Source organism: Aptenodytes patagonicus, chromosome 6 (genome assembly GCF_965638725.1).
Source record: "Aptenodytes patagonicus chromosome 6, bAptPat1.pri.cur, whole genome shotgun sequence".
Classification (NCBI taxonomy): Eukaryota; Metazoa; Chordata; class Aves; order Sphenisciformes; family Spheniscidae; genus Aptenodytes; species Aptenodytes patagonicus.
In genome coordinates, this window is record NC_134954.1 from 28,879,222 (window position 1) to 28,903,120 (window position 23,899).

Below are 23,899 nucleotides of genomic sequence, written 5' to 3' on the forward strand. Positions count from 1 at the left end.
AGCCAAGCCAAGCCAAGCAAGCCCGGCCCAGCGCTGGCTTCCTGCCGGGCGGGCGCTGCCCGCCGTCAGTAACTGCCGCCGGCCGTCGCCCCCCGCGGCGGGCCCGCCCCACAGTCAGCGACCGGGGCGGCGCGGGGAGCCCGGAGCGCAGGTCGGCCCCGGGGTGTCGGGGGCTTCTCCCCGGGGAGCGGGGCTGGAAGGGCCCCGGGCAGCGCCTCGGCCTGCAGGCCGAAACGCTCCCCTTCGGGGTGTGTGTGTAAACATCGTAAGTGGTTGTTCAGTGCCGAGGCTCCCGTTGGGGAGGAATTAAAACACGGTAGGATGAGGGTGCGTCTTCCGGAGGCTATTCTGGAGAGGCCGGGTGGCTTTACCGTGAGCACCGCCGAGGGGACGCCGTTCCAGGTCACTTCTTGCCCCCGTGAAGCGCCAGCTGGGTCGGGGTGGTTCCCACCGGGCTCCTGCCTGGCCTTGGAACAGCCGGAGATGGCATTTCCAGCGGCTGGCAGGTTGAGCTCGGGTTTAGTGGAACTTTTGGGAAGTTCTTGCTGCAACGTGGGTCGTGCTTTTGTGTTCATTGTACGCTTACTTCCAGCAGCACTTTAAAATTGCATCCTACTTTGCTTTTTAAATGCAAAACAATCCCAGTCTTTTCTCATGGGCAGTATTCTTAAGTCCTCATGCGTATTGTCAAATTTTCTCCACTTGACTGCTGCGATTCTTTCTTGAGTTGGGATGCTAACCCTTGTTGACTTTTAAATGTTTTATCTCTTTTTTTTGCAAATACTTCCTTTTTCTTCAATTTCAGAAGTGACAGGCCAGCTCTTGTTGCTTCAACTGTGGTTAATGGCAGAGGTTGTTTCCTCTGCTGGTATCTGTGTGGGTCTTTACTCAGTTGCCTGTAACTTGCACATCGCGACTTGCAAGCTTGAGAGGTCAAAATATAATACTAAGTCAACAAACCTGATGTAGCGTAAAACTGGCTAGACGTGTCTGATTTTTAGGCTCTTCCCCCAAGCCCTGGGTAAGCTGACAAGTATGCAAAGCTGGCAGATTCAGGCATCTTGCCTTGGGGACCCTGCTTAAAGCCTAACAGAAGCAAGAGTAGATGCTGTCTGGCTCCTCGTGGCACTAGAGCTTTCAGTGTTGAACTGATCCCAACCTCTCACGGAAGGAGCTGCTGATAAAGGACCTGGATTCCTCTCCGGATTTTCTTTTTGAATTTTAGCAGACGTTCTCTGTGGCGGACAATGAAATCTCTCTGCTACCCACTGAAAATCAACGCTGTGTAGGTGTGATTAGAATGAAACAGAAGAGTTGCTACTGGCTGATGTCCGCTGTTGCCACCTGGAGAACTCTCTTGGAGTGCTGTCAGCAGCTCTAGGGAACTGCTCATCTGCCCTCCTCAGTAGCTCTGCCATCAGCAGTACAACAAAGATGTTCTGCATACTGATTGAATTTTGTTAAGCACAGACAGGACCAAAGAGAGACAAAACACTATCAGAATAGGGATAGGAATTTTTTTTTTTCCTCAGTGAAATACGTATTTTCTGTATGTGTGTGTTTTAAAATACAGCTGAACTCCCAGGGAGGCCTTTGGGCTGGCCTGTTTGGAGTCCCTGCATGTTGCTGATCCTCTGCAGTTTGGTGCACCCAGGAGATGGGAGATTTGCCAGTCCCAGTGTGCTGAGTTCGTCCGTTTGCCGAACGGGCAGATTCTCTTTCACTGCTGCTGTTTGAGTTATTCCATTTATTAGATCACATGATTGTATCACTGCAATTTGATAGTGCTGAATGGTTGCATTGGGTCTCTTTTTTTGGTAGAAAAATCTGTTTTCATTTATTTGGCAGATATTTGTCTTGTAAGTTCATGAAGGTGACCATTGTTTTCCTTACCTGTAATTATGTGCTAATTGTAATTTTTTTAACTTCTTTCCTCTGTGGACTTCTGCTTGTTCTGCAGTTGGATGGAGAAGTAGCCTTGTTCATACATTGCCATGAGTGACTGCTGCTTCTCTGTACTTTCCTAGCTGCTAAAGCTACCAGGATTTGGTGATGGAGGCTTTGCTGGAAGGAATGCAAAGAAATGGGCAGGGGAGGTATGTATGCAACAGTATACACGAGTCATTCAAAATCATTTAAGTATTAACCTTCGCTCTTCAGAATCAAATCCTCTGGTATCAGACAAAGCTTCCGTTGCTTAAATAAGGGCTTTGGAGTTTGTTCACTAGCGCATGCTGGTGGACAAATACAGTGTGCAGTGTCCTTCAGCTGGTGCGGAAGCAAAGTCACTGGGTGAGCTGGCTTTGCAATAATCCCTTAATTGTTAGAAATTTAGTTTTACATCTTCCTGAAAACCTTACCTCTTTTTTTTTGTTGTAGTTCTAAACTCTTCTTACCATCTTAACATCAGGAGCAGTAGTAATTAAAGGTGTGAATAAATATTTTTTTTTTTGTAACATCCTTGCAAGGTTAATGAGATGTGACTTTGTTATCTGTTTTTATTGAAAACATCTGATTATTTCCTGCTTGTGTTGAAACTGCAGAGTCCCATTCATCTCTGAAGAATCTTTAATGTTATGTCTTAGGTGAAAGTATCTAGACTTTTGGATCCCCAAGAGAGACTGTAGTGCAAATAATGGAAAAAAATGTTTTATGTGTTAAACAAGTGTGAAGCAAAAGTTACTGATGCCATTTTCATAGTCATCTTTGAGAATGTGACTCAAGTTTACTGATACCGTATCTTCTACAGAGAACTGGTTGCAGAAATCAAGTTTAGACGTTGCTTTATATTAGCAGATGCTGTGAAGGAAATGTTCTTGCTTTGCATAATAGCTGCTAATTTTTGGCTACCTCGCAGGACAGGGTGAACTTCAAATTTAACTGATCTTGGCTCCTTTAAGAAGTGTTTCTTTCCCTATAGAAAAACTGCCAAGTTGTGAAGTGTGCATATGCTCTGGAGGAACAGCGAAATTTCAATCCCTTAACCTATTGATTTCCATTTCTTTTCAGTGCTTCCTGTTTGACAGGCAAATTAAAGGGGTAAAGATCATCATGGAGTTCACCGTCCTCTAGGGCTGTATCTTGCAAGACTTAATATTGTCCCTGGCTTAGCAGCTTGTGAAGTTTTAGAGGAGTTAGTTGAATTGACTTCAATAATTACTGCACCAAATTAGAAATTGCAGCGTCGCTAGGGAGCATGCTCTCCCCAATGGATTGCGAATGTTTTATTCTTCATTATCATGTTGTCATCCAACCCCCTCTACTTAGGGGTTTGTCTGCATTTGTGATAAACTTCTGTTTTCAGGAGCTGATAGCTTGGCTGTAAGATTTCTCTGGTGACTGAAACTTGGTATAAAATGCCTCTGCCTGGAGAGCAATTAAGGCATAGGATAATATAAGGATAAAACATGCTCCGGTTTACTTAGATAATGCATAGTACTGAGACAAAAGATAAGTGTTTATAAGTTCTTGTAATGGTTCTCTGTATAGAAGACAACCCCCCTACATTTAAAGTGTGTAGGTCATTTGTTCTCACTGGGATTTCACAAGTATTCTTCGCTGGTCATTGCCAAATTTAGATCTCTGCCCAGTGATACGAACATACCACTTGTGAGATGTTTCATTAGAGAATGGGATGAATGCGTAAGTATTAAACACATTTCTCTGCAAGCTAATTTGCATAGCGTTCAAAGCACTGCATGTGCAGAGTTGGTCCTTTGGTGCAAGTCAGTTTGTTCTGCTGACTTTGGTGGTATGGGACACTAGACCTGTGTTGGGTGGTGCCTGCTTTGTAACTTCAAGCTCTTTCCCTTCCAGCAGTGGGTTCTTGACTTCCTGTGAGGCTGAGCTGCAGGAGCTGATGAAGCAGATCGACATTATGGTGGCTCACAAGAAATCTGAATGGGAAGGACAGACACAGGCTTTGGAAGCTTGCCTGAGTGTTCGAGAGCAGGAACTTTCCTCTGCCAGGGCTGCTCTGCAGGAAAAATATAAGGAGGTACTGCTTCAGGTTCATAGTTTCCTTATCAGTGTTGACCTGTGTGTTTTACATGTTACAAATACAATATAAAGACTGAACCTACATTTCAGAGTTTGACTTTGCATGGATGTGTGTTTTGGGTATTGTTTCATCAGTTTTGATTTTTTTTTTTTAATGTTTAAATGCTAAGCCGAAGCAAGGGGTTAACTTTAGCAAATAGCTGTGCTAAGCAAAACAGGAGCCTGTCTCATAATTGGAAATCAGGAATAGAATTTACAAAGGAGCCTGTTGGAACAAGATGTCTGATTCATAATTCAATCAAAGTCAAGTGATCAACTCCCTAAGGGTTGGTGGAAGTCCACAGACTGAATTGTCAGAGTTTCTAGAGAGAACCCAGAGATGCTGAATCTGGATACAACAGTAATTGACAGCCCAGCAATGCGCAGTCATTGGTAGAACGAACATTTAGTGGTGTAAGCTACACCAAGATATTGCTGGGAGATTCTCCAAGGACTATTTTATGCAGCTCAGGTTTTGTAGGCTTTAATTAAAGGCTTGGGGGAAGTGCACCAAATTTCTGTATCAGTGGAGAAGTATCAGGAAGTGAAGTTTTTGCATAGGGTGTGGACCATAAACTTTCTCTTGTGCAAATGAGTTGATGTATGTTTTCTTGGATCAGAGGAAACTGGCAGGAGTCTGGGTGGCTATATCTTAAGATCTAGCCACATTCACTTTTTCTGAAAGTGTTTAAAATTTGTCCTTATACTTATAGCTGCTGTGTCCTATCTTTTGGCAGACTCTTTGCTACAAACTGTGTTTTAGCAGCTTTCTAAGGAAGTTGCTTTGACTTCTTGGGTCGAAAGCCAGCTGATAACTGCACAAGCAGTTGGGTTTTTTGGGTGCCTGTACAACTATACTATAGCTATTCTTACATCCTCAGAATTACCCAGGTATTGCTGTAGATTTTAGTAATTTGGTGTGGAATCTAGTAAAATAAAGGGAAATGTGACAGGCTGTAGCAACAGTGGGTTAAGAACTCTGTAGTTTCTTGTTAATGCGGTCAGGTGCTTCTACTGGGCTGGATGGCAAGTTTTGGAATTAATGTCTTTGTTACAGGGTTATTAAATCTGGAGTCATGCCACAGGATTTTCATTTGCAAGAACTGTCATTTTTATCCTATAGGTTAGCATTGTTATTATCAATTGTGTTTTCTCAAGACACTTTTGAAATTACCACCAAAAGCAAACATTGATTTCAAAACTGAACTGTAAACTATGGTTAGAGTCACTACTGGAGTATATTCATGCTTTTGGTTTACTCATATGAATTTTCTGTTATGATTTCTTTTAATTTGTTGGCTTGCTGTCCTTTGGACCTACAGTTAGAAAGGTGGCCACTTTGGATTGCGGATGTGAAAAAGATGGGGTGGGAGTAGGGGGGGGAACTAAAAAATGAGTCACAGGAGTATTTGAATCAATGTAAGGGAAGTCTTCCCCATGAGTTTCAAAGCCCCATTTCTTTCTGTGTCCCCCTCATGTCCATGTATTATTTGGAATCTCTGCTTCACCCAAGTGTAGTAAGATAATGACATGGTCATCTTTTCTCTTGGTAGATAGGTTGAAATCATAATGCATGTTTATGAAGAATTTGATGAAAATGCCAGATAAAAATAGCCTTTTGACACAAGCCCAAACTGTTGGTTTCATCCCAAACATGAAAGCCAGAAACTGGCTCAAAACAAGAGACCAGAATAGAAACAATTCTGGCCCCAGCCTACCAAAGATTTAGGCATAGACTTAATCTTATTCATAGTGAGTAACTCCATTGAAATGTGCAGTTGTTAGCAGAATTAGGATCTTTTTAATAGTCATTTATCACTCCTACTATAATGTATATTTATAAAATGAAAGCTAATTCCAGTACCTACTGACTATAAAGTCCACTTCTGTTGTTTTATTTATTTGCTTTTTAACTCTTCATTCAGGTTGGCATGTTGCGTCACCAGGTAGAAGGCATGGAAAAAGCTAAACAGGACATGGTTAGAGAATATGAACAACAGCTGAAGAAATTTCAAGAGGAGGTGAGTTGCAAAAAGAGAAGATTGGTTTTTAGTTCCCAGTTGATGTATGATCTGATAGGTGAAATATTTTGTGTCATTGCTTTTGTTTTAAAACCATGGCATTTAAACTTCCCATTCTTTTATTGTTTATGCTCTTACAAAAAAGAGCATTAAGTGTAGACAAAGTAATATTTTTATGCTTCATTAGGCCTGTTTTTTGCAATTCGGAGGAACTTGGTGACAAACAGAAAACTGTTGGAGTAGAAATGTGTAGTAAATGTATTGCTGCAGTTTTCATGTGTTAGACATCTGCATAAGTTTACGGCAAAAATGTCCTGTGTTTGCCTATCCTAGTCACCATAGTGCTTGTTCTGAAGTTGCCGTGGTTACAGGAAGCAGCAGTTTGCTCTTTCAGCATTTCCTGAAATTAAAAAGGTGGTGGTGTAACTGGCCTTGATCATATGAGGTGAAGAGATGAGAATGGTATGTAGTCTCATTTTCTTTTTGCCTCCATTGACTCTGAATTTGTTCGTAAGGATTTTGTTCTCTCAAGGCATATTAGTCTTAATACACTTAATAAAAACAAAGTATACTTAGAAAATATTTTTTGAAAATAATTTCGGAGCTTTCATCTCAAAAAGCTTCTTATTCACCTCAAGGTGGTACATGTGGAATGTCCTGCAGGTCGTATAACAGCATTCCATGTTTATGCCTTAACTCTTTGCCTGTCTCCACTTGCTTGTCAGTAGCAGTGAGTTAAATGGCATGAACAGCTAGTAGAGTATTGACCTGTTTTCTCTGGAGGGTTGGGCCTAGTTCATGCTCACTGTAAGCCATAAGTTAAATTAATTTGGTAGTCTCTGCTTTGAGGACAGAAGGCATCTGTCCTCATTTAAAACACCTTACTATTCAGTATGACTAACAGTCTTCATTCACTAGATGTTCCCACTGGAATTGTGGATAAGCTGCAAAGCAAAGCTGAGGTGCATTGGCAGATCTGCGTAAATTGCTAAGGCTAAAATACAGTGTGTGTGTTGTGGCCAAAATTGCAATGTGTTGGTATTTTACCCACACAGTATTAACGTAGATGACATTAAGCTCCAATATTCCTCAGTCTTCTGTTCTTAGTACTGTTTGGGGAAATTTTTTCTGTCTTGGTTTACCACCATTACCAGTAAAATTACAGGTACAGCGTCTAACTCACTGAGACTGTTGAAAGAATAAACCTGTAATCTCTTGATGTGTTTGGCAAAAGATGTTCGTACATTAACTGTAAGCCTGTACGTCTGTCCATTCCCACTGAACGTGCCTAAGTACGCTGCTGACTCAGGGCTCTGGAGAACCTTTTGTGACCAGTGCATGAGGTCTTGATTCAGATGTTTTTTCTTCTCGTGATCCTTCTGTTCATCCATGGGCTTAGCTTTCTCCATCAGTGAAATGCGAATGATGACTTCTGAGATTCATGTGGCTATTTGGAAACTCTTTATTTAATAGTTGAGTTGGGGGAAGCTCATCAGATGGAAAATTCTGTGCAAGTTGCAAGTGATTATTTGCACAGAGGGTCATCTAAATGTCAAGAGTCTTTTCCTCATTCCTGCTTCTGATACGACTTTAGCATTCTAGCAGTAGGCGTAGGAGTGATATTTTCCGTTGGCATTCTCCACTCATTGTGAAATACATGGTGTATCTAAGCAGAAAATGACAGATGAAATAGTGTTGATATTATGTATAATGGCAATTCTCAAATCTTCCTTCTCCTGCTAAGCGGAAGAGTTCCAGTTCCCACCTGAGCTTTACAAGTATATTTTAATGACATAAGAAATTGTACCTCTTTGTAGAACTACCCCCCACTCCATGTGTGGTGTGCTGTGCCCCTCTGTGTGAGGAGATCAACCACAGGTACTGCCTGCTATTACTGTGGCTGGGAGCCACCTGCAGAGAGAGGGGTACCATGCTCTTGCTGCATTAACAGCTACATGTAACCCTCCATCTTATCAATATTTTAGTCATGTTTTAACAGTGGTAAGATAGAGGTCTAGAGCTGCTGATGTCACAACTTCAGTGGCATCTTGCTACTCTTATACAGCTTGGCATATTTTGCAATCCTGTTGGTACAATAGGCTCATTATACAAATAGAAGTCTTCACTTGCAAGCTGTGTGGCCTTGATTAGGGAATTGTTTGTGTGAAGACATTTTGTGTGTCTTCTTTCAAAGTGCTGTTTAATTCTTGCCTTGGGGCCTTGAACAAAGTTGTCTCTTTCACTGTATTCCTTGCAGTTGTCCAGGCTGAGGAGGAGCTATGAGAAGCTGCAGAAGAAACAACTAAGAGAAGCTAGAGGAGAAGCTAACAAGAGACAAGGGGAGGACCAGTTTGAAATGAGCCGACTGACCAGGAAGCTGGAGGTATGTAGTGAAAAAGCAAGTGCTAACCAGAATTTGTATGTATTAACTGACTTTCTGGGCTTCACTGGTGACTGAATAGTCAATTAGGAAGTGGACCATGAATCATGCTTAAAAAGTACTCTCTATCTACTCTCCAGGTGTAGCTCTTCTCAACTGCTTGTGTAATAATGGCAGTTTCCTGCACTGGGGCCTCTGAGTACACAGGATAAACTATGCCGCTGTTCTTAGACTAAATAAAAGAAAGAAGATGCTGGAAGAGTAATTAATTATGTGAATGGAATGAATTCCAGTGTGGTGAGGTTGTCATCTCACTTCTTTGAGGAGGAGGGAGCTCCATGTCAAACTACTTCTCAACCCTGTCTTATCTTTTAATCTCTGCTATGCTGAGCTCAACCACACTGAGTTTTCTTCTACTGTACCCTGAAGATGTGGCTAACAAACACATCTGACTGATGTAGTGTCCAATTCCTGGAGCAGAGATTAGCATTAAAATTCTGTAGTTCATACTTGTCATCTTAGTGATTTCAATAGCAGCATGTTTTGGAAGCTAAAGCCAGTCTGAATTGTTAAGCCTCTGACAGCAAATCCATGAAACTAGCCATGAATCTGTTAGCACTTAACATTTGTAAACAGCAATAATTGACACTGACGTTTTAACTCGGGAGGGAAAGAAATACAGCAAGCACAGTATGTGAGGGGTTTTATACTGCTGAGTTGGTGCATCAAATGGCTGGCTAATGGTTTCCCTGCTGTGGGGAAAGGTGCATGAGGATATGGTGGAAAGAGAAAGCAAACATGGATATGAACTAGAAGGGGGTCTTCTTGTCAACTGCATGGATGTACTGCTCCTAGCCACCCCTGCTGTGCTTGCAGGAGTTTCGTCAAAAATCACTTGACTGGGAGAAGCAGCGCTTGCTTTACCAGCAGCAGGTGGCATCGCTGGAAGCACAGAGGAAGGCTTTGGCTGAGCAGTCTGAGCTCATTCAGGTACAATTAATACGTGCTGAAAGTTTTTGTTTTGTTTGTGGCAGCAGGTGGGAGGGGAGGGAGGGGGAAAGAGGGAGAGACTAATGAAATCTCTCAGGCTTGAATCCAGTTTAGGTTGCCATTGAAATGACTTTTAATGTCCCGGTGGAATAAGGTTTACTTGTGTAAGTGCTGTATGGAAAAAAAGATCTGGAGTCTGTCAACAGAGGTTAGATAAACCTTGTGCAGTGCTCTCTGCCACCCCTCCACCCCTCCAATTAGTAGAGAAGATAGTAGGATGAAGCTTTCCCTAGGAGACAGAGGCCACAGCATATGACACTTTAAAATAGCTGTTACATCATGTGGTCTAGTTCAAAGCTGTGTACCTGCCAGTAGCTAAATATGTACCTTGTAGGTCCAGCTCAGAGGATGATGTTGGAAAATAGTCTTCCCCTATGACAGATACTTCTGCAAAGTACTGAAGTAACAGCAGTTTTCAGCCCTCCCTTTTTTTTTTTTTAAAGTCTCTTAAAGGCAACAAGTAGTGGGGCTGCTGTTCCTGAAAAGCTAATCATTCGGTGAGTTAGTGGTGCTGCAGCAGAGCAAGATGAATTGACCTAGAGCACAGCTGTGAAGTCATACTGACACAATCACAGCAGACACTGATAAGAAGCTCTTGCTGGGGGCTTTACACTTAATGGGCTCCTGAGTTGCTCTTGAGTGGAAGCTCCTGCAAGGAGGAAGCTTGTGATGACAGGATTGAAGCTGGCTCTGACAGGGGCTTTGTGAGAGGCTGACACTAGTAGATCTACAAATGCAGAGAGAGTCATTGAGCAGAAGGTCTTGCTGCTCTGCTGTCTTTGTATCATTGATAGCTCAATTGTCTGAGAACAGATGTGTCCTTGGAGTGCAGGCTAGTATACTGGAGTGCAGAGGAACTCCTCTTACTGTGCAGCAGAAAAGCAGGAATTTGGGGAGATTTTTCCTAAGCGGTATAGATGACTTAGGTGCGTAGGTACTGTGAACAGACCGCCTGAATCCTCAATTTCTTTGAAAAGCCCAGCATGAAAGTGCTAAATTTTTGCCTTGGATGTTTCTATGCATTTTGTATGCTTGGTTGTTTTTCTGGCACAAGGTCAAGCTGAGATCTGTCACCATGGAGTGCTTCCCCTTTCTCTTCTTTCAGCTGGCTTCCCCTCATCTTTCAGTGCAGCTTAGGGAAGCCTGTCATTCTTACCCAGTGATGAGCACCTTCCTGTAGCACCTGCAGCCTTTAAAGTCAACAGGTGAAACTTGGAATTCTGTGCTGTCCTGCATGTTCTGTGGCTGGAAATAAGAGATAGCTTAAATGTTTTCTTAATACAGAAATAAATATTCAGGTAGTTTCATACTCTGGTTTCTTGGGTGGAGAAAGGCTGTACTTTAAACTCTTGCCCCTCCTGATTACCTTTTCTGTCATGACTATTCAAATAATGAAAAGACTGTAATCAAAATTATACCATAGTCTTCCAAATGCACAGTTCCTATAGTTTTCTCAGTTATAAGGCATTATATGTCAGGCAATAAATCAAGGCATGTGGTGATTTAGAAGCTGGCAGGAATTGCTACTCTTAGAAACTGGGGCTAAAGGACTACTCAAATATTTTGTTTCAGCTTTTAAAAATTATAAGGTACTATACAAAAAGGGAATATATGAAGTCAATATTCTTAGACACTTATATGAGAGCTGGCTTGTTAAATTTCATCAGCTAGCTACATGGAAAGAAATGCTATGAAATAAAGTATTGTGCCTATAAATAATAGAGCATGTATTGTTTGCTAGTATTATGTTCCTTATAACTTTTTTTTGTCTGCCATTAAAACAATGAAACATTCAAAGTGAGCATTCTCACAAGTTGTTAGAACCAGATATTTACTGCATAAAGCAAAACATAATTGACTGTTACACCCAGTTTGGTTTTTGATCTGTTTGGTGGTTGTGTTTTTTTGTTTTGTTTTTTTTTTCATTGTGCTCCAAGAGCTGCTTTCTGTCCTGGTGTGGAATTAACAATTGGGTAATCTTTAGCTTGTGTGTGGTATTTGCAAACCTTCTTACATGCTGCCATTTCTCCTGTTCTAGCCTTAGAGCAAAAAATAGTAGGCAGCTTTGTTCTTAGACAGTTCATGCTCGGACAACTTGAGTGACTTGAGATCTTCTTTTCCCAGATTCTCTTTGAACCCCTTTTGGAATCAGAGGGCTCCCTCCCCCCCTTTTTTTTTTTTTTTTCTTTTCTATTCTGTTTGCCTTCAGAAGTTTTACCCATTGTGTAATCCTGGAACAATACTTTCCCTAATTTGCTGAAAGGTAGTGTTGCTTACTTTGAGGATGTGACTTGTTACACAAAGAAATCAGTAGTTGTTTTGAATGAATGCAAACCAATTGCTCTTAGCAGACTCAGCTTGCCAATCGGAAGCAGATTCTGGAGTCAGTGGAGCTGGCTAGCAGATCGGAAATCCAGCACTTAACCAGCAAGCTGGAGAGGGCCAACGATGCTATCTGTGCCAATGAGTTGGAGGTGGAGAGGCTTAACATGAGAGTGGATGACCTGACTGAAAACAATCGAATGATTCTGGAAGATCAGCAAAGAGTTCAAGAAGAATTAAGGCAATCCAAGAAAATGTTAGAGGTCAGTGGAGGAACTGTTAGGAAACTAAATATAAAGCAGTGCTTGGGAGAAGTAGCAGGAAGGCTCTTCATTCCAGAGCTCCCATCTCCTTCTAGAGCCTTTGTAAAGTTCCTGATTGGCCTCAAGGCTGGCTTTGTACCCATGTGGTGCTCTGCAGTATTTCCAAGGATTCCTTAAAAATCTGATCAACCTCTCTTCGCCCTACAACAAACTGATTTGGTCCATCTTGCAACAGTCATTCCTTCTGCCTCCCATGCAGGTGCTACAGGATGAGAAGATGGAACTTAGAGCCACGCTGCAATCTCAGGAAGATTTCATTGACAGCTCCAAGCTGCACCAGGAACAGTTACAGAAAGAGCTGGCCAGGGTGACTGAAACTCTTTGCACAAAAGAACTCCTCATCAGGTAGCATCTGTGCCTCACTGGTACTTATGCTCTTGAATCCAGAGCTATATTCCAGGTTCTCCCACTGAGGATGGTAGAAGCATTTTCATACAGCTGGATCTGTATTGGTTGATATATAGAATGGTATGCTGTAATTTCTCACAAGTGTTGTGCTTCCTTGCAGCATTTGCCAAATTGCATTGCTTTTGAAATCAACTGATACTCAATGAAGAGTGTGGAAGGAATCAGCTTTCTACTCAGCTAGGTTTCTGGAGGCAGCACAGGGCTTTTGAGCTTTTCAGCTTTTTTTTCCCCCAGGCATTTTCAGTCAAGTGCTGGAGGCCTTTCAGGATTTGATACTGTGCTTATTAATATAGGTGAAAGTTCTCACCGATTTAATGATGTCAGATTAGGGTCTTGGTAAAGTAACTACGTATGTGACAAAATCATCTTGGCCTTCGCCTTTTGCACTGGCAACATGCAAAAGCTTATAGGGTTCTGATGGCCATGTCAAAAGGTTTTGGTGTATGTTACCTAACAGCCACATGGTTTCTTGCAAGCTGGATGTCTGCTAATGGCAGGGAGACTGTCTGGATCAGGGAGGCCAACATCAAAATAGGATGTAGTCTTTTTTTAATCAGCCTGAACTCAAATAGGGGGCTGTCATCCAGCTGGTATGTGTGTTTATTCACAATGCACACAGGTGTCACCTAGTGTTAGGTTTTGTGTATTTTTCAGAGAATTCCAAGAAAATGGTGGTTATGTTCCCCATGTTAGTGAACTCAGACATGACTTTTCTGTGCTGAGATTAAAGTTCATATCTCTGCTTAGGGCCTTGGAGGAACGCTTGCAAGAGAAACAATTGTCTTCTCCCGGGCTGGAGCTGGAGCATATACTGCTGCGGCTGGATGTTGCCCAGAAGAAGGAACAGCACTTACAGTCAGAAGTGACTCACCTTGAGAACAGGTAGCCGACTGCTTGCTTCCCCTGGATGTGCAATGAAACTTGGATAATAATATAATACCTAATATATTGTATTCATCAAGTTAACCAGTCCCACTGATTTTTGTAGGCTTATTTTAAATATCAAAAGGCTGAAGAAATCAAATGCTATTCATTTTGCAGTTTAATAGTGAGACTGTTTTGCTAATTGGTTGGCTGCTTTTCACTGCACACTGTGGGTGTTTTCAGTGTTTTAGCTTGCTTAGGCTTAGCACCTTCACTGGTAATAGGTTAAGGAGTCTTTGTTAGTCAGCTGGTAAGAACCAGATCTAGACCTTACTGTGAAATAAGAATTATAAACAAGTCTTCCTCTCTGAGTTTGTAGTTTTCAGACTAATTTTGCATGGGAAGTTTGTAATCTTAGAATGGTAAAGAAATAAACAAGAAACAGCTATTATCTGTTAGATCAGTTTCCTGATCTCCTTTGAAATTATTTTGGTAAACAAAACCAAAGGATTGGTAAGGAACTTCTAGGTTAAGAGTCCAGTTTCTGTTATGACAGACATAGGAGTCTGCTTGGAAGATCAAAGTTTCTCTGACCATGTCCTCCTTCTTGGGGTATTCTACTAATCTGTAGTTTTACATTTGGCACCCAGCCTAGTGTCTTCAAATGCAAGGTGTGTACAGCTGAGTGAAGAGCTGGATGAGAATATCAAAGAGCTGCAGTCAATGGAAGAACACCATACTGAGTCAAAGGCAGAGATTAAAAAGGTAATGTCACTTTGTTCCTGGAGAGTGGGAAAGGCACTTGTGGAGTTAGCTGTTGCTGTGTGTGTCATGTGCCTCAGCAGAGACTGCAGTGTGCAGTTAGCAAAGCTCTAAATGGGATCAAAGGCCAGGAGTGTTGTGGAGGCAGTGATATGCTGAAGGGTAAGCAGCAGATCAGACAGAGGAGGAGTTGAGAGGATGGGTTTGCAGGTTTCTATACATGGCTGTGCGGTTTACTTTGTGAGCATCTGTTAGGCCTACCCCTACATCATGCAGTACTTCTCTACAGTGTGGAGATACTTGAATTAGTGCTGGAGGGACAAATACGCAAAGAAATGAAGGCCTGGAATTCTGAGTTTAAGCCTAATACAGGCTCCCAACAGGATGAAAAACAGGGAGGGAATGGGTTTTGCTGTAATAATGACCTATCACACTTGAGACAGGGCTTCAAATGTGTTCTCGTCCATATGTGAATAAGGGAGTTTGTTTCAGGCTTGATACTTAGACATGAACCAAGGTCTGGAAGAAATGGAGCAGCTCGTCTGCCGTGAGAACCTCACCCTAGTGCTCTGTACACCCAAGGGAGGCATGCCCTCCAAAAGGCTTGACTTTTAATAATGGTCTAGATCAGTTAGTGTGAGAGCTTTCACTGGTGCATGGTTAGAGTAGAAACCTTGTTGGACTTGAGTGGAAAACCTCACTTCTGTGAAAATCTTTCATTCTTTATTCTGAATGTACAGAGGTGCAGATCTTGCCAGAGATGCATGCTTGGTTACACATTTAAACAGCCACACAATAAATGAATCTCCTACAGGCTGCTAGGGAGGAAAGAGAGATTTATTATGGTTGTTTCTATTTTATATACTTGGGAGGCATTGAGGTAACATGGAGATAAATCACCATATGTATAGTATTTACGTGGCTAGGCAGAGATCATCTGGTTCAGTTTTCTAAAATGCTTGTAATTCTCAGAAAAATCCTGGAGGTTTGGGTAGCTAATATTTCTGGCTAATGGAATGCAATACTAGGGAAGAAATTATGCTGTGTTGTTGTTCTGTTATGCCACTGAATAAATATATGGTGTGCCTACCAGAATATTATATGCAATTCAGGTCTGCCATCTCAAAAAGGATTGAGTAAAACAAGATAAGATATGGAAAAAGGTGACCGAAAGGATGGAGTGTTTTTTTTATACAAGGAACAGCTGAATGGAATAGGACTTACCAAACTGGAAAAGAGATAAATGAGATTGAACATACTAAAAATAAAATCATGCCTGTCATGTGGAAAGTAAATAGGGAGTGATTATTCTCCCATAATGCAGGGACTATGGGTCATCAAATGGAGTTATGAAAATAAAGAGGTATATTTTTACCCTGTGCATAGCTAGCTTGTGGAAGTTTGCCATGGGTTGGCTTTAGTTGTGACAAGCTGATATCGATTCAGAAGACTTAGGACAAATTAGTGGAAGAAAAGTCTGGCTAGAGCTATTTAAAGATACCATCTCTGCCTCAGGAAGGCAGAGTGGCAAATTGCAAGGTTATATTATGAAAGTGTTATGGTGCTTGCCCAGTGATGGTAAACCCTTGGGTGTCTGTTGTTGGCCACGGAGGTAGAATGGTGAGCAAAAGAGACTGTGGTTTGATCAATTATGGGTCTTCTCGAGTACTCCACAGCATAACTTATGTCTTGTCCCAGTTGGCAGTTTATGGTGTGGAAAAGGACTGAGATGAGGTGGTTTTCAATCAAGAAGGACAAGCATGCACAGAGGGCTTGTGACATAGAGCTTTTTGTTTTCCAGTACTTAGATTTCACGTTATCATGTGCAATACTTTTGCTTTTTTGCTGAAACGTCTTTCAAAAGCTCATGGGTGGTGTGTGCATATCTTCCTCCAGCTGAAAGAGCAGCTCTCTCAAGCTGAACAAACTCACAGCAGCGAGCTAGAAGGGATGAAAAGGGAAATCTCCAGGTTGACACAAGAGTTACACCAGCGGGACATCACAATTGCGTCTGCAAGTGGCTCCACATCAGACCTAGAACAACGGCTGAGAACAGAGATTGAAAGAGCAGAGAGGAAAGCGGTGGAGCACAGGGTAAAAAAGGCAGAAGACTCTTACGCTGTCTCTTTAAGGGATCTGAAGGCTTGGAATACCACCCTAGTTTTTAGCTTGTTAATAGTTTCCTTCTCTCTTCAGACTTTGAACAAAGACTTTGAGACCCTTCCGATGAAATCTTCTAATTTATGGTGTTCACTGAATCTGTCTTGCTGCTTCTTTTCAAACCTGTAACTGGCAGTCCCACAGAATTCTTTGAGATCACTCATGTTAACTAGGCCTGCATGATGACATCTTTGAAAACTAAAGTAAACGACTGTGCATGGTTATTTGTATGGCCTTCTCTGTAGGGTCTCTGCAGAACTAATGTCCCAAACCTTGCCTTGTACTCATGCTTGAATTGCGGGTGGAAAATGCCTGTAGGGTGTTGTGGGCATGTGTTGTGTTGTGTTGTTTTTTCTGAGCTTGTTGTTTGCCTCTGTCTCCTCAGGTAATTCTGGTCCAGCTGGAAACCTTGAGGCTGGAAAACCGTCATCTCTCAGAGATGCTGGAAAAAACAGAGTGCGGTATGCTAGAGGTATGCATTAGGGAGCGGAGATGGGAAGGGGCTAGCGTTGTGTGTCCCCTGCCTGGGAACCGTAATAGTCTTTGCCTAGGCCTCTCAAAATGCTTGGTAGAGTTCAGTGAACTTAAAACCCAAGCAAAAGGGGCGTTATGTGAGGAAATAAGGCCCAGAAATACTGAATGTCTTGTTCAGTCACAGAGTAGTGAGGAGAACTACAGAAACGGAGCCCTCATCTCAGTTTCTTCTCCATGGGGTCTGGCCCATGGTTTTTAGTACATTTTGTTACATTTCCATTTTATGCCAGTTTACCTCAAACCTCTGATTCTAAATCTCTGATGTCCTTTTGACCTGTCTTCGAGCTGTAACTGCTCTGGTCCTTGCAATTTCTGGGTTGAGAGCATGTTCCCCTCCTGGTGAGGAGCCATTCAGCAGGGCTGTCCCTTGCTCTCCACGGGCAGATTGCAGCCTGGGAATATGGGCTGGATGCCTTGGGGCAATGTGCCGGGAAGGGGCACTGTGGTGGGCTCCTGCTGATGTGGCACTCTTGAGGCTCAATGAGGGCAGCTCGTGCAGAGGGGAGAAGGGGAGCCTGCATGGAAGAGGTGCAGTCTTGGCAGGAATAATACCCTGAATGTAGCTGATTTTAGTGCCTGCGTGAAGGAAGAAATGGCTAGTTTGCAAGTTCTCTCTCATATAAACCAGAATGGATGCCTCACAGGGGCGAGGACTGGATTCAGACAGCTGAAAACCTAATGGGAATATATCATCAGAGTTTTTATCCTGTCAGATCTGTGAGAAGGAAATACTCAGCTCTTAATATTAGTTTGGGGTGATTGTCAAATGTGCCAAGTTCTTGGGAAAGTGTTGAACAAAACCTTGTGGCTGGTGAGATGGAGAAAAAACAAAGCTTTCTGGAGGGCTGATTTGAGACTGAAATGACCTAAGGCCCATTACTTTCTGCTTGAAGTGCCTGGTGGGCTTTTGCCTGCCTGACTTAGAAAAACTTGATATCAAAGTGCAAAGCAAGAAATCTGTTTGTTTTTGGGTTTGTTTTTTTTTAAAAAAAGCCCCATGGCACAGGAGCTACCTATCTTGGCCAGGTTCTCCTAATGCACATTTGGAGAGATCTTAGATACAGCAGTGATGAGAATGAATTAAGCATCTAAATTGGCAAAAAGAAAGTGGGAATGTCACAGGAGTAGAAACAATGGAAATTATATCCACCTAGCCTAGTAAGGAGAAGATGGGGAGAAGCAAGCTGTTCAGAGTTTCAAAAAGAAAAAAATAATTCTCTTTTACCAGTGAAAGTTTCTAAAGGGCTATGGGTCATCCCAGGTGGGGAGGCGTATGCACAGCCTTTCGTAATTGTTACCGTAGGCCTTTGCTAATTTGAGTGAGGGGATCTAGAATTGTTCTTGCAAACAGCTTTGCTGGTAGATCACATGGAAGGTAGTTTCTCTCTGAGAGTGGTTACTTCTCATCAACAGCTAAGCCACTGGGATATGTGTTTCTTTACACCCGTAGGAAGTATCTGGCAGAGCGTGCTACTCTGATACCTGGAGAGTTGCTCGGACTGAGACAGTTTACTGGGGGTGCCACCTGAGTGTTCCCAGCTTTGGCTGAGAGGCTTGCATCTTAGCTAAGTGAGGGAATCGTAGACTGTATATCTGGAGGAGAACTCGAGGTCATGTAGTCCTTCTCATTATCCCAAGGCCAGAGGCAGATACATCTGAACTATTCTTGGTCTATATTTTCCTGTTTTTAAAAGCATCCAGTGATGAGAGAGAATTCCTTTTCTAGGCAGATCAGCACAGCGTGTCTGGATGCAGACACAATAAGGCATATATAATTGATTTGCTCATATGAAAGCCTTGAAAATTTTGCCAGTCAAAATTGGGATTAGACGATATGCCTTAAGGAATCACTTGATGGCCTTTGCTCTGGATTTGACTATGGTGTCTTGCAAATCAGAAGTTTAGACTTCAGCCCTTCTCTGTCTATTAGGGAAAAGAGGTCACCCTAAGAGCACTCAGTGAAGACTATGCTGTTGAACTAAATAAATTAAAATCTCAGAACCAGCAATTGCAGAAGGATCTAGCAGAGGCCAGAGCAAAACTGGAGCTCACTTGGCAGGTCCGCCAGGATGAACCTGAGGGCACTGCTCAGCAGGTGCAAGACAAAGAGCCCGAGGCCAGGGATGTGCAGTACAGGTGAGTGTTGCATGACCCCAAGGATGCTGCTTCCTTATTATGAAGGAGAACAGAAGGCATGGGGATGTGTGGGTTTTTGATGATGTGCTTTATGTATAGTATCTATCTCCAGCACATAGCACATATGGGAGAACACAAAGGAGTGTTTTGGAATCTGCCTTTATGCTTTAAGTAGTGCAATAGCTTTTAGTCCCAGCTGGTTTGCTAGTCCCAGCTAGCAAAGCCAGCTAGTATTTGACTGTCTTTTGACTGCCTTTGCCTTTTTCTTTGATTGAGAAGCAGTATGTGCTCTTTTTGGTGAAGGGATTAGATTTGGCCCAGGTGGCTGTGCTCCTTTCTTTTGCAGTACTAGGATGTGCAGACTGTAGTTTTTGGTATCTAAAATAGCAGAAGAGTGAGAGAGAACTCCCTAGAGACTGGATGCGCATCTGGAAGTCCTATGGAAACGAGCCAGTTTGGATTGCCAGGGCTATTAGTAACCTTTATGTTAATTGTTATCTCTGTGCAAGTTTTTGCTGAAGTTCAGCTGCTAAGAGGCAAACTGTCAAACAGTTAATGTGTTCAAACCTGCCTTCTAGGACAACTGGGGAAGCACAGCACAAACATGATGAACAAGCAGAGAGAATGCATCACAAGCCTGATGGGACTATTCAGCATCATCAAGGGGAGCCCCAGCGATGGGGGGCTGCTGAAATAGGAACTGTGACCTCTGAGACGGGTGAGCTGCCCACCCAAACCAGCAGGAAGAACTGCATGGAGTCACTTGCTTTGGGCGCCTTGCTGGGAACGGATTCTTTGCTCCATGTGCTGGATGGAAACAAAGATTTCGCAGATGAAGCATCTAAGCAGCCCATCTCAAATGATCAGAGAGAATCTGTGCCTTTGGTAAGCAGTTGTATAGAAGCTGGTTGCTATTCAACAGCTGAGAATATAGCTGGGTTCTCATCTGGTAAAAGGAGCCAGATTTTTTAATGTATGGTTTGGCTACATGCTGGATATGATTCTTTAGGCATACATCAAACTAAACAGGGAGGAAAAAACCACTGCTGGATGGTTAATACTTGGACAGTGGGAGCCATGTGGTTATTATTCAGAACTCTCTGGGGAAGGGCTTTGTGTTTGGTTTAACTGATAAGCTAATTCCAGAAGCTCATGGTTCTCTCCGTTCTGATGCTGTACATCAGTGGGTACCATGAACTGCTTTTGTCACATCAGAATTCTGCTTCAGCTTTTGGCTTGGGTCTGTAGTAGAGGCTCAGAGTGTATGTAGAGTGCTGAGTATTTCAACATACAGTTTCTGGGTGAATCTGAAAGCTGGTGCTGCACATCTGCGTTCACTGTAATGCACGGGGTGAGTTTGACCCCTCTGAATGGGACTGCGGTAGTCATCATACTGAACTTAAAGCCACTTATGCCAGCTGATAGGAAAGCCTGAAATCAGTGCTTCACTGCACAAGGGAAGGCTATTATTTTTCCCAGTCGATGGTTATACTTTTTTAGTAGGGAGCAGTGTTGGCACCTTCTCTGACCTTTTACCTCAGCTCAGTTGCTGGAGCACTTGCCCAAGATACAGGAAATTTGGACTCGATCACTTCTTGCTTGTGGTGTTTAAGACCATATATCCCAGTACACCCTGTAATGACTAGGTTGTAGACTGACTTGAGCAGGGAGGGGAATGGAAGAGGGTCACTGACAGTAACTGTCATACCCTGGGTCAGACAGGGCTGTAGTAGTTCAGGGAGGGGAGAATCCTGGGTGCTGATCCTTGCTCTAGATGTGTTGCTACTAGCAGTCTTTGGAGTATTTTCTCCTCTGGTTGTGTGTTGTTAGCAGTGACAATAGCTATTTTGTGGGGAGCCCAGAGAAAAGTCTCTAAGGCTGATGCATAGATAAGCAGAGGCATGTCAGGTTTGTAGATTTTGACGAGGTTTACTACCAAGAATAGGTCTTGATTGTTTCAAGACTAAAGTAGCTTGTGGGCATGTCCAGAAAACAAACATTGGGAGCTTAGGGAACTGTAATATTCTAAATGGAAACTCTTCAGACTGCAGGATTGGCATTGAAGTGCGAACAGTTCCACTTCAGGGTCTGAGAAGCTCTAGGGCTTGATGTTTAGTAGAAGAGAATGTGCTGCTTTTTGTCTGAGAGGTAGAAATAAGGTTTCTGAGGAAATGCAAATATTTCTCCTGGTGTTGACTGGGACTCCCTGCTCATGGTCAGGCTCCAGTGTCTTTAAGTCAGTTCTTTTAACATTAAGAGGAGAATTCTCATCATTAGGTAATAGTGGGGTGGGAGAGATTTGCTTTTTTCCGCTTCTCTTTGTTCCTGGCTGTTGATAAAAGACCAGAAAACCATGAGACTCCAGGATTTGAAAATAACCGGTTATGTTCTCTTGCCAAGACACTGAGGCAAGTTTTCTGTAATGGAAAGCAGCCCCTTAGTAGCTTTCTAATTCACCTGCCAGCCCCTGTGCAGGAAGCTTCTCTTCATCGACTCGTAAATTAAGCCTAGTTTACAATGTTATTTTTGTAAGTTAAGAACTTGTGGGTCAGTGATGTGAGTAGCCGGAATAGTTCTTGACTGTAAAGGAAAGAATCTGGGATAGTTTATTGACCATTGCTAGCTGAACTGAAGTGGTGTTCAGTGAGCTGCGATGGGAGTTTGGTCTGTACTTCCCCTGTGGGATTGTACCAGCAACCCATTATTTCAGGGAAGAAGAGGAGGTATATGAAAGAAAGCAGAGATATCCCCAGTGCTGGTCCAGTCTGGCAGTTCTTTCCCTTCCCTGGAACCCATATTCTGAGGTGATATTGCTCACTGAGATTTTTATGAAGATGAGGAACAAGATGTAGACCTTAAGTGCGAGGCAGGACTAACACACCCAGGACAAAACCCTTGGTATTTTGTAGTGACCTTCTCTAGAGTTATGCTATGATTGCACATGCCATGTCATTCCCTCTCATTTGAAGTGGAGAGGCTGGTAATTGAAGTGAAACTCCAGTTCCCCTAAGTAACCAGTCAATTCCTATTTGATACCTCTGGAGTCAGGGTTCCACCTGTGATGTGCAACAGTTATTTAGGCACATGGAGAGCTTGTTTCTGTTCAGCTCTAGTCCCCCAGTGCCTTAGAGAGGGGAACTACTGGAATGGAAAAGTTATGTGTGCTGAGGTACTGATTTTACTCCCTGCAGTTTTGGCAAAGGCTTGGGAGGCTTTCATTGTTGGTTGGAGACTGTTGAGAGGGACATTTACCTATGATACGAGCATAAGAGCTGAGTGCTTAGTCTGTCGAGTAAGACAGGAATGACACAAGAGCCCTTTAGAAGCATATCTAGTTGTGTGGTTTGCAGATCAGTAGTGTTTCTGACTGAAACTCGGAATGAGAGAATACCTGATATTCCTTTGTTTCCTTTTAGTGTCCCCTGCCTACAGCTTCAGTTGGATCGATAGCTGCAAGATACCTGGAAGAAGAAGAACTAAGATCCCAGCACATCCTGGAGTGCCTAAATGCTCACATTGAGGAACTGAAAAAAGAGAGTGGGAAGATAGTGAGACAGTTTGGACACCAGGAGTAATGTTTCTTAGTGAATTTGAATGCTGGTTTACTTACATGGTTCCAAACTGTGACTGGGGAGGTAGCTATAAACCCATTGCCATTGGAGCTTGAGTGAGAGGCTGTACCTCCCACTTTGAGCTGAATCAGCAGGATGGATATTGAGGAAAGGAAACTCCTCTCTAATGTGTTTGATCTGATGGACACCACAAACGCTTCAGTCAGCTTGCTGTAGGTCAGAAAGCTGCATCAGAGGTACATGTTTGTGCAGTCACTCACAAAGAGATTATGGTGTTTTTTTAGAAGCAAACCATTTGCTAATTTTAATATAAAGTATTTTAAGTATATTTTATACATGTAAAAGCATTGAAATAAAACAAAATGGAAAAACACCTCTTTTCTTGTTCATACAAATATACAGAGTAAATCTCTTGTGGCTTATCTTGCCTTCTCATCAGGAACTTTGATCAATACCTTTTCCATCCTTTCCCTCCCAGAGTAGCTATGTTCTTCAAGGAACAAGGAATATAATTCCTATTTCCTTTAGGCTACCTGTATTTTCTCCAGTTAATTTTCCCTTTGTGGAATTTCTTAGTATTTCCAGGTTCTTCCAACTTCTGCCCTTTACTGTTTGTATAGTATCTGGCGTCTTTATCTTGCCTTGCACATTGCTGGAAGTACTGCAAAATAGCTGAGGAATGAATGGCTGAATTCTGATTGTGGTCACAGCTCTTATAAAAGAAAGGAGAGTAGTTGGAACTGGAAATGAAATTGTATGGGAGGAGAACCCACAAACAAGTGAGATTCATCTGTATGGCAGATGTAATTGCAGCTGCTGTGTAGGCTGCTATCAGCCTGTTCTGAATCTAGGCAGTCTCGGACACTGTCCAGTCAAGCTGAACTGCTGCATTAAAATACATCTGTGACCTGTTTTGAGGAATATATTCAGTCCTTCCTCAAGAAAAGTAAGTTGTTAATGAGTGAACAGGACCTGTTTCCTGTGGACTTGCCTTTCTTGCAGGGGCACTCTGCAGTTCTTCTGTGGCTGAGCCTTTACAACCTTTGTACAGGCAAACCTAGGGACAGAGAAATCCCTTCTCCATCACTGTAAGTTTCCTGTTCCTTTCCACCAGCTTCACCTTGCCCTAGAGCAGCTTAAGGCTGTCCAGAAAAAGGAATTCAAAAGCAACATGCGCGTGCAAAAACCAACCATCAGATTAGGCAGATGAGTTCAGCAAAGGTCATGCCTGTGTGCAGACTGCAGCCTCTTCGTCATGCCATAAAATGGAACTGCACTTGGTCAAGCAATTCTGCATTCCAGAGTTGAAAAACATTTGAATCAACAAGT

The 23,899-nt window shown here is 42.7% G+C and overlaps 1 protein-coding gene across 6 annotated transcripts; it reads left to right on the forward strand.

Annotated features, from left to right (window-relative positions):
* Positions 1-22,935, forward strand: CEP63 (centrosomal protein 63). Of its 6 annotated transcripts, XM_076341771.1 has the most exons (15): positions 1-151; positions 1,961-2,096; positions 3,817-3,997; positions 5,964-6,059; positions 8,317-8,442; positions 9,316-9,429; positions 11,838-12,074; positions 12,334-12,479; positions 13,290-13,424; positions 14,057-14,171; positions 16,065-16,262; positions 16,714-16,800; positions 18,793-18,998; positions 19,577-19,883; positions 22,415-22,935. In XM_076341771.1, exons 2-15 carry the CDS (start codon positions 2,053-2,055, stop codon positions 22,571-22,573), a joined length of 2,151 nt encoding a protein of 716 aa, XP_076197886.1. In that variant the 5' UTR covers positions 1-151; positions 1,961-2,052; the 3' UTR covers positions 22,574-22,935. The 6 variants fall into 6 exon arrangements, with proteins under 6 accessions (XP_076197886.1, XP_076197885.1, XP_076197887.1 ...); XM_076341770.1 differs by lacking the exon at positions 1-151 and having other exon boundaries at positions 256-2,096; XM_076341772.1 differs by lacking the exon at positions 1-151 and having other exon boundaries at positions 256-2,096; positions 11,841-12,074.
* The last annotated feature ends 964 nt before the right edge of the window (positions 22,936-23,899 follow it).

What these genes read in the sequence shown, in the direction of transcription:
- CEP63 (XM_076341771.1), top strand. Translation starts at nt 2,053, where the DNA reads ATGGAGGCTTTGCTGGAAGGAATGCAAAGAAATGGGCAGGGGAG. An exon ending in GCCAGGGATGTGCAGTACAG is followed by an intron (nt 18,999 to 19,576) that starts GTGAGTGTTGCA and finishes CCTGCCTTCTAG; the next exon opens with GACAACTGGGGAAGCACAGC. An exon ending in AGAGAGAATCTGTGCCTTTG is followed by an intron (nt 19,884 to 22,414) that starts GTAAGCAGTTGT and finishes GTTTCCTTTTAG; the next exon opens with TGTCCCCTGCCTACAGCTTC.